The 10,393-nt window shown below is 43.4% G+C and overlaps 1 protein-coding gene across 1 annotated transcript in view; it reads left to right on the top strand.

The window, feature by feature from the left end:
* The first annotated feature begins 2,165 nt into the window (after positions 1–2,165).
* SEC63 (SEC63 homolog, protein translocation regulator) overlaps positions 2,166–10,393 on the top strand; it is a 73,740-nt gene continuing 65,512 nt past the window's right edge. Inside the window, exon 1 of the mRNA XM_055330323.1 lies at positions 2,166–2,325. Coding sequence (XP_055186298.1) covers positions 2,202–2,325 — 124 coding nt within the window. The 5' untranslated portion in view covers positions 2,166–2,201. The remainder of the gene's footprint in view (positions 2,326–10,393) is intronic.

Genomic DNA, 10,393 nt, shown 5'->3' with positions numbered 1-10,393 from the left:
TATTTTTTTCTCCTCTAAAACAGCCTTGAAAACTTTATACCGAAAAAAATGAGGAAGGAAATGCAGAGAAGACGATTTTTTAAAATTTCCTTTTCAAAATGGGTAGGTAGGACACTTGAAAAGGAAGAGACATTCCACGTGAAAATAATCCATTATGAAGAAAAGCTTTACCAGTTATGATAAAAGCTAGTTTTGAGGACACAAAATAAAAGACATGTGAAAGCATATTGAAAGGAAGTTAGTAAATAGATTGTAGTCTTAAAACACATTTTAAAAAATAGTGCAATGTGTGGTATTTGCTTATTACATTTTTCCTTCTTTCTCTCTCTCTTTTTTAAAAAATATTTTATTTATTTGAGAGAGAGCAAGAGAGCAAGAGAACACATGAGCAGGGGGAAGAGGGAGAAGCAGGCTCCCCACTGGCCTGGGGATCAGGATCTGAGCTGAAGGCAGATAGATGCTTAACCGACTGAGCCACCCAGGCGCCCCTGCTTATTACATTTTTCAAAGCATTTTCACTACCATTCCCTTTAATCTTCACAACCAGTCTGTGAGGTAGGTTGGGTGGGTCTTTCCTTTTGATCCCTAGAGGGGAGATGGAGACACTGGGATAGGCCTCTGGCCAGGGCTACAGTGGGACCGTGGGGGGGTCATTCTCAGATCAGGGCACCAGCCCTCTCTTTCCTAGCTCAGCTGATTCGGGCCTCTGGGACTTCAACAGGCAGCCAAGAGAGAGCCTCCTGACAGCGACTGCTTCCCTAGCTGTCCCTCTCCAAGCACAGACCATGCCCACACATCCCAAGGAGTGACAGCCACTCTGAGGGCAATGTGAGGCCCACGACGAGGTGGTGGCCAAGGGCACTGGCTTTGTGGCATCAGAGTAATCTGGGTTTGAATCCCCAGACCTTTTTTCTGTTTTCTCTTTCTTTCTCTTTTTTTTTTTTTTTTACTGTGCATGACTTTAGGCGATCTCTCTAAGCCTCAATTTCCTCATCTGGAGAGGGAGCATGCATTGATTTACTCCAAGGGGTTTACTGACTATTATCATTATTCTTCTTTAAAAGATTTCATTTATTTATTTATCTATTTATTTATTTATTTATTTATTTATTTATTTATTTATTTATTTATTTATTTATTCAGGACAGACACACAGAGAGAGGTAGAGAGATAGAGAAGCCGGCAACCCTGTCCGGACCCGGATCACTCCCTGAGCCGAAGGCAGACGCTCAACCACTGAGCCACCCAGACATCCCTTTACTGACGATTAAATTATATAAAGCAATAGAGGTCAAAGAGGACACTGGTGACCTGGTGTCTACAACGTGTCGCCTCTGGGATGGGTAGGTAGGTCACCGTCTCTGTCCGCCTGGGGAAGCTCCATCTGCAAAATGGGCTCAGTGCAGACCTCAGTCTTTTAAGTAGCAAACATTACTTTGCCAACAAAACCCCCCTGCGCCGCCCAACACTGAATGACCCTCGTTTTCAAAATGTGGGGACTGGAGGAACGGACCTGGAACCTAAAGAAATGTTATCGTCGACCAGGGAAATTAAATAAGCGAGAGGGCAGGACAAGGTGAGGTAAGGATGGGAGAAGGGAGAGGCAAGGAAGCCTCAGCTCTGCTCGGAAGAGCTGCGGATCCGGGCGCAGCCAGGTGAGCCGCGTGCACCCACTGCTCCGCGGGTCTTTGCCGGAACCCCCTAAAACGCCCCCCTGCCCCCCGACACGGCTGGATCGCTGAGAAAGCAGGCGGAAGAGAAAGGGCGGGGGGAGCCGGTGAGCTCCAAGGCTAGGGGCGGGGCTCCGGAGGGGGAGGAGCCACAGAAGAGCAAGGGGGCGGGGCCGCGCCCTGGGGGCGGAGTCAGGGGCGGGGCCTCGCGGAGTTCCACGGCTGCGCGCGCCACGTCTCCCTTAGCGAGGGTGCTGGGGAGAGGCAGAGGGAGGGAAAAGCCGAGCGGGGCGGGAAGTCTGTCTTCTCGCGAGAGGTGGCGACGGCAGCGGCGGCGGCGGCGGCGGCGGCGTGTCCGTGAGAGTAGCGTGGGGGCGGGGAGGAGAGGCGGCGGCGGCGGCGGCGGCGGCGGCGGTGGCGGCGCCCGAGCTACGCCACACAGGGCCGGGGCGCTGGGGGCCGGGGCGCAGAGCGGCGGGGTCGTGGCGGCGGCGGCGGCGGTGAGCGGAGCGAGGCGGAGGGGGGGGTGCCATGGCGGGACAGCAGTTCCAGTACGATGACAGCGGGAACACCTTCTTCTACTTCCTCACCTCCTTCGTGGGGCTCATCGTGATCCCGGCCACCTACTACCTCTGGCCCCGGGACCAGAACGCCGGTGAGTCCTGCCGGCCGCTGCCCGCGGCCCCGCGCAGGCCCCGCGGGTGCCGGTGGGCCGCGCCGCCCCCGCCCGGCCCAGCCCCCAGCGTCGGGGTGCAGCCGCCCGCCCGGTGCAGAGGCGTCGGCGGCCCCGGGCTCCGGGCTCCGCTCCCCGCTCCGGGCTCCGGGCTCCGGGCTCCCGGCTCCGCGCTCCCGGCTCCCGGCTCCCGGCTCCGCTCCGGGCTCCGCGCTCCGGGCTCCGGGCTCCGCTGCGCCCCGCTCCTCGTCTCATTGTCTTTTTTCAGGAGTTTCGCTTCGCCCGCTCGCACCCATTGTTCCGGGCGCCCCTTGCAGCCTCCTCCTGCCTCTTTGTCTTCCCTGCCTCGGATCGTATAGGACATTTTTCCGTCTGGAGGGAGCGAGATGGGGATGGGGAGGATGGGGGTCGGGGAGGTGAGACCAGAGTTGGCGAGGGGAGGAGGCCGGACGTGCCCGCGGCCACTCGGAGCCCCCGATGCTCCCTCTGCCCTCGCCTCCCCGCTTAGGGCACCGTCGCGCTTGGGGCTCCCCGCGGGGCTCCCCTGCCCCCGCTCACCCCACCCCACCCCCGCCCGCGGCGGCCCTTTCCCCCCTGTTGCTTTATCCTTTGCTCACTAACACTGTGGGGTTGGGGTTGGGAGGCAATGCCGTTTTCCTAACCCTTTGCAAAAAAAAAAAAAAAAAAAAAAAAGAGGCCGTTCTCTATTTCCTTCTCTTTGGAGTTTCCTGTTGATGGCGGAAAAAAAAAAAAAGTGCGAGCATGGAGGATTGAGTCTTGGAGGTAGTTCATCCTCTGCAGGTAGTTGCGAGGTAGCCAGCTGGTCCATCTGCTTTCAGTCCTGAATCTTTTTTTTTTTTTTTTTCCCCCACGTTAAACACCTGGGATTTGAGCACCAACTAACTAACATAGATTCCTTCCCGGGGTTATTTTATGGTGCGCTGTCCTAGGATATACGGTAAGTGATCTCTCTAAAGCTGATGGAACTGCCTGCCGGGGCCTAATGGGTTATTTTAACAGTAACTGGTAGGTTTTTTGGGGGGTATTGGCATCTGGGGAGAGCTTTCCATATCACAGGAGCTACGCTGTTATGCTAACTTGATTAGAGATCTTCTTTGAAGCCGGGTGGGGTGGAAGTCTAGGCTGTCCAGGTTATATACCCTTTGGGGGAGCATTGACTCAGCTGAGAGCTTGTTACGTTTTAAGACTGACTCAAGTGCTCAGATGTAAAATTCTTGAGTTACATAATGGAATTAGCTTGCATTTAAGGTAAATAACAAAGCATTCCATTTTGTAGAACGTTTGATAGTAAGTTTAAAAATATCCAATAGGTGCAAAAATCTGCCCAGAGTTACCGGTTTTCTTATTCAGTGGACAGTTGACGAAAATCGGATTTCTGGACTGTTGTGCCTCCTTTTCCTAAGTGTGTGAATTGTCTGGGTTCTTTGGACAGGGGTCGTATATAAATGAAGAAATCTTAATACTGTGATGGTTTTTCCCTTGTCTGCAAAGCCTCTAACCTATTATCAAAAATTCTGGTCATTGTATTTTGAGTTAAAAGTGCACTTTTCAGTACAGTGGTTTATTTTCACTTATCCCTTTGTGTGTGCAGCTGGCCGTGTGGCAGACAAAAGGGTACCAGGAGAGTAGGTAGGGTTGGTTAGAATGTGTTTTGAGAAGCTGCTGATTTCAGAAATTAGTCATTTTAATCTACACTGGATTTTTGAAGTTTGAAAGCCCTGTTTTCTTGGTGGGTTTTGTATTATAAAATTTGCCTGATAACTTGCAGGCAAGTGATACATGAGCTCCTTCACGGCATAGAAGTGGTCTTTGGAAAAGTGGTAGGGAATTAATAATGACTCTAAGTTTGGCATTCAGATGTCACTTTATTTAATTCTCTTAAAACACAATGAAGTAGGTACTATTACTCTTATCTCTGCCCTTCTGAGAAGAAGCTGGAGTTTAGACAGCTTAAGTAACTTTGTCCTTTGTGGTGGAGCCTGGTCAGCCTAGCTGCAAAGTCCTCTGTGGTCTCTGCGTTGCTAGATAGAAAGGTGTTGATTTGCTCTGTCTTGACATCTGGCTCTCTGCTTCAGGCTTGCCTCAGTCAGTAAATGTGCAGGTGTTGATGTGCGTGTTTGGCCTTGCTCACAATTGCACTGTGAAAACGAAGGTGGACGCTTAAATGCTCTTCTAATCATTTTCATGAACACTGGCGGACACCGCTTGGACTCTTTTTGTGTATCTAACATAATTGAGTTGTTTCTTTAGAATTACAGTGCTATTAAAAGGATGTTTTTATCATAAGGACTTTTTTATGAAATTCAATTTGCACTGTCTTGGAATTTCAAAGAGAAATCTTAGAATTAGTAGGTTCACCTGAAGCTCTGAGAAAGAAAGTTTTTTTTTCAGATGTTTGCAGAAAAAATAATTGGGTCATTTGTATCACTAAGAGGCTACTTACAGTATTCTTCTCATTTAGAAAACTATCATTAATATAGCGTATTAATTTGGAATATTAAGTTCTTTGATTATTGGTGCTGTTTTAGACCTCAGGGGCTTGTAAAGGTAGAGACACTACTGTCTTTTTGGAATCTTAAAAATTCTGAAATTTTTGAATGGAGCATGTTTGTTTTGAATAAAGCATGTGGACCTGTAGTAATATTTTTGATTAACACAACAGGATATTTTCATATTTGGTTTTGAAGCTTATTTTATTTCATATTCCCATGAAACCGTAAGTAGGCAAATACAAAAACGTAGGCATGTGAGTTCAGAGTTCTTATGGTGGTCTTGACACTCTCTGTAGGCAAGCATGAAAAGATTTTCTTTGCCAGTAATTCTATAGTTTTAAAGTTCAGTTTAAGTAATCTTTGTTTAATTTTTTAAAAAAGTTGATACATGTGGGTCTTTTAGTTTCAAGATTTAGTTCTTTCAGTGTCGCTCTTCTGGAATTATTGGACTAGAGTCCATTAGAAAGCATGGCACCATTTCACAGATGGTAAAATCTAGGGTTTGAGAAATAGAAGTAGCTTGGTTGTTGGCATATTTCATATATTAATTGAGGTTACTGTTATCCAGAACACTAATGGAATCCTTTTGCCTTGATTTTTGTCTAATATACTGGGCTAAGTGCACTTAGAATTAATACCCCTTTTAGTAGTTGAGGGGTCCTATTTATCTTACTCTCCTCCTGGCTGTTTGCAAATTGACTGCATAAGTTGACTGAATTCTTTTTCAGACCATTATGGACAAAAGCTCTGGATGAAGTAATAACAGAGGGTTTAGATTTCCTTAAAACAGTGGTTCTCAACCCTGACTTCACATTAGAGTCTCTTGGGGGAGCTTTTAAAAACACTTTTAGCCACCCCCTGATATTCTGATTTAATTGGTCCAGAGTGGGTGCTGTGTTACGGGTTTTTTCAAAGGTCCCTAGGTGACTGTAAATTGTAGCTAGCAAAGAGGAGAACTTCCTTAGAGTGGTTTTCTGCTGGAGTTGTCATTTTGGGAGATGGTCTATTTCTTTTAATATGTGCATTAGCCTTTTTGTTTTACAAAGTTAAGAATAAGAAGCACTTACTGTGGAGCAGTGCTGTAAAATTCTTAGAGTTGAAAGCCGAGTATATTTGTTATAACAATGTTAATAAGAGAGGTTTACAATGGTATTTAACAAGAGAAAACTGCTTGTAATTATTAGAATTTCAAATAATCAAGAGCATGCTTTTATCTGTTCCCATAGGTGAAGGCTTATTGATCCTTTGAATTGAAATAAAATGTTATCATTACCTTTTCCAAGATTTTGTTTTAACTTCTTGACATTTTTTTTTTTTTTAACTTGTTTGACCTTACCCTTGATCTTACTTTTTCAAAACTGCCTGGTTTTGAAACCTGCCTGGATCTGCTGCTTTACTAACAGTATGATCTTAGGCAAGTTACTTAACTTCCTTGTTTTTATTTACTCATCTGTAAAATAGACACAGTTATTTGTTTTACAGAATTAAAATGAGGATTAAATAAATAGATATACTGTACTCAGGTTTCCCCCCCCCCATGGTTTGAAAAGATTATTGAAACTTTATTTTTTTATTTTTATTTTTTAAAAGATTTTATTTATTTATTAGAGAGAGAGAGAAAGAGAGGCAGAGACACAGGCAGAGGGAGAAGCAGGCTCCATGCAGGGAGCCTGATGTGGGACTCGATCCCAGGGCTCCAGGATCACACCCTGGGCTGAAGGTGGTGCTAAACCGCTGAGCCACTGGGTCTGCCCAGGTTATTGAAACTTTAAAAAAAAAGTTACATTTCTTTATTCTTTGCTTGCCCCCTTTCAAACACTGCACAAGTGATTCAGCTCTCTGACTTGGGAATGTGAGTAGGAATCCACTTTTAGTGCTTTAGTGTGTTTTGATTTTAAGTTCTAGTTTAGTCCGTATTTTGTTAGAAATTTCTGAGATTAGCCTTATTTTCTAGGCTAATCTTATATGTCCTATAAGAAGTTATTATGAGAAGCAAAGCAATAAATGCATATAAACATACTTGCAAAACCAAACACACTGTAGAAGTTAGAAGTTCCTTCATTTAGTAGGTATTTATAGAGCATTAACTTTGTGCTAGATGCCGTTTCTAGGCATCAGATTTTTCAGTGCATGTTCTATATACCCAGTGCAGAAAAGCAAAACCAGAACAAAAATTGCTTGTAATCACATCATCCAAAGGTAGTGAAACATTCCCTTGTATTCACTACCTTCCTCCCCCACCCCTCCAGCTGTGGGGATGAATTTAGACCTGGTCCCACCTCTTGGTGGGGAAGGCCCTACCCTGCCCAACCCCAGCTTGAGACAGGTAATTGTGATTCTCCTCATCTTAGCTCTGCTGCTGTTCATTTGAATGTTTGCTGCCCCAAGGTGGGTAGTGCTGAAAGCACTTGTAGTAGTGCTTTGAGCTAGACTCACATATTATTCCAATCTTATTAATGAGAAGACTAAGTCCTAGAGGGGGTAACCAACTTACCTAAAGCCATATAGCTTCTAGCTGGAAGATTGGGTGTTGGATTCAAATCTGTATTTTCTTTTCTTTTTAAGTTTTTATTTTTTCAGGAGAGGCACAGAGAGAGAGGGCAGACTCCCTGCAGGGAGCCTGATTTGGGACTTGATCCCAGGACCTCAGGATCATGCCCTGAGCCAAGGCAGATGCTCAACCACTGAGCCATCTAGGCGTCCCTCAATCCTGTCTTAATGCTAGAATTTCTCTTGTTAGCCATTACTCTTATATTGTCTCCTATAATTAATATAACATTATAGTAAGTATTAAAATGGTAAGTGGAACTTGCTGTGGGAACACATGGGAGGGAATGAATAATTCTGTTTGGGGTTTTGGGTGTTTCATGCAGAGGAGGAAATTTGAGATAGGTCATAAAAGGTAAATGGGGGAAGTGTATTCCTTAGGTAGGAGAAAGTATATGCAAAGGCATGGAGATGTTCAATAAATGGTAAAGATTTAACATGCAGTTAAATGTAAATCAACCATTTTAGGCTGATTAACTTACTTTATTTTGTAAGTTCTTGGATAAACAATGGAAGTTTCTAAGTAGTAGTGACATGGTCAGTTTTGCCATTTTAGGAAGCTTTTATTTGATCTTGTAAGTTATTGGTAGTTTTTAAAGTAGGGTAATGACTTGATCAGTTTTGCTTTTGTGTAGAGAATGATTTGGCAGAGGAGAGTGGGAGGTGATGGTTACGGGGTGTGGGGAAAAACTAGATGGAGATGGAGTCCATTTCAGAGGTTTATTAGTCCACTGAAATGTAGCGGAATGGACAGATTAGAGAATTCTAAGACAGCTTGGACTATTTATGGAATATAAAAGTACCTTGGAGGGAATGAGCGAGTAGAGTGCAGATTTTGAATTTTCACTTATTTCTGTGTTTGCTTATTTCTCCCTCTCTCAAAAACTGTTTGGTGATTGGCCCAGTAATAACCTACTTTTATCAGTTTTGGGATTGAGTGCAGGGAAAAGGATGGGGATGATCATTTTTATTTAACATGAAGTATTGGCCTTATCTGTTGATTTATCTAGGTTTCTAATTACAGTAGGGTTGATTATTTCAGTCTCTTGTTGTGGATTTTAACAGGAAAAAAAACTGGCTAATAATCAGCTTGGTGTATTCACAGGAATATATTTGATGAGTGTTCATATTTAATTTAGAGCATATAATCTTCCTAAGACTTTAGCTCTTGAAGGGATATTAGAGATCTGAGAAGTTTGAGTCATTTGAAAATAAAGTCATTCCCCTCTGTGTTCTATCCTGACAGAAAGGGGTATCAAACATGTAGTATGTATACCCTTAAGGCTTACACAGTAGAGGAAACCAGCTGTGACCTTGGCAGTATGAATTATAGTACAACATACTAGGCTTTGTAGGTGTGGTGACAAGCATTGGATTAGTAAATGCATTGCGTACAGTTGCTTTCACTTAAAGGTCATATTGCATACTTGCTTGATCTTGGAAGAATCTGAAAAACAAAAATAGGCTTATTTTCGTTTTCTCAGATGTTTGTTCCTTTAGTCATACTTTTTATTCAGACTAAAGGAGGTTACAGCAAATAATCTACATTATACTTGGGCTTCCTTTTAAAGAATGTTTCCTATTACCAGACGTTATCGATAAGAAATGTTACACCATCTCACCATCACATTGTTTCTTTGAAAAGTATTTGCATCTACTTGGGAATGATAGTGGGGATCTAGAGGTATTTTGACTAAAGGATGAGAAAGATTTAATGGGTAGAATGGTGGGGGTGGTAGTGCAAAAAAAGAAATCCCATGAGCGTGGCACCTGGCTGGCCCAGTTGGTGGAACAGGTGACTCTTGATCTCGGGGTCGTGAGTTTGAGCCCCACGTTGGGTGTAGAGATTACTTAAAAATAAAATCTTTAATAAAAACAAAATCATATGAGGAAAAGTACAGAGGCTGGAAAGCATGGAACGTATTCAAAGTACTGATCAGTTTGCAGAATTAATTCAGTGGGGATTCCTAGGTGGTGCAGCGGTTTAGCGCCTGCCTTGGGCTCAGGGCGCGATCCTGGAGACCCGGGATCGAATCCCACGTCGGGTTCCCGGTGCATGGAGCCTGCTTCTCCCTCTGCCTGTGTCTCTGCCCCCCCCCCCCCCCCCCGTGTGTGACTATCGTAAATAAAAAAAAAAAAAAAAAGAATTCAGTGAATAAGTGAGAAAAGGCCAGAAAGTTGATTTAAGTCATATGATGGAGAATCTTATATTCCTAGCTGAAGAGTTCATATGGGTTATGGTTGACAGTATGTCATTTTTGGGCATTTTAGAATGTCTTTTTTCAGTTTGTTGTATGCTAATTAATGTAATAACTTCTCTTAGAATGAGAAAGAACAGAGACTAAGAAGCAGAAAAGAAATAATGAGGGCCTGAACAATGGTGGTGGCAATAGGAAGATAAGGGACATACTTGAGATGGTACTGAGGAGGAATCTTTTTTTTTTCTAATTTTATGTGGAAAAGTATATATAACATAAAATGTGTAGTTTTAGCTATTCCGAATGAACAGTTCAATAAAATTAATTACATTTATGGTGTTGTGCACATTACATTTATGTGCTCTTTACATTTTTATCATCCCAAATGAACTCTATTGAACAGTAACTCCTCATTCTTTCCTCCAGCCCCTGAAAAACTCTCAAGTCTTTGTCTCTATACATATGTCTATTCTAAATATTTCATGTAAGTGGGATTATACAACATTTGTTCTTTTGTGTCTAGCTTATTTCATTTGGCATAATTTTTCAGGATTCATCTGTGTTGTAGTATGTATTAGAACTTCATTCTTTTTATGGCTGAATAATATTCCATTGTATGGATATACTACATTTTTATTCATCTCTTGATGAACACTTGGCTTGTTTCTCCTTTTTGTCTATTGTGAATAATGCTGTAGTGAACATAGTAGTGCCATACAGGTATCTGTTTAAGTCCTTATTTTCAGTTCTTTTGGGTATATTCCTAGGAGTGGAATTGCTAGTAATGATAAT

The sequence above is a fragment of the Nyctereutes procyonoides genome, unplaced genomic scaffold (genome assembly GCF_905146905.1).
Source record: "Nyctereutes procyonoides isolate TBG_1078 unplaced genomic scaffold, NYPRO_anot_genome, whole genome shotgun sequence".
NCBI lineage: Eukaryota > Metazoa > Chordata > Mammalia > Carnivora > Canidae > Nyctereutes > Nyctereutes procyonoides.
Note: the sequence above shows the minus strand (reverse complement) of the source record. Positions and strands in the feature narration are given on the sequence as shown.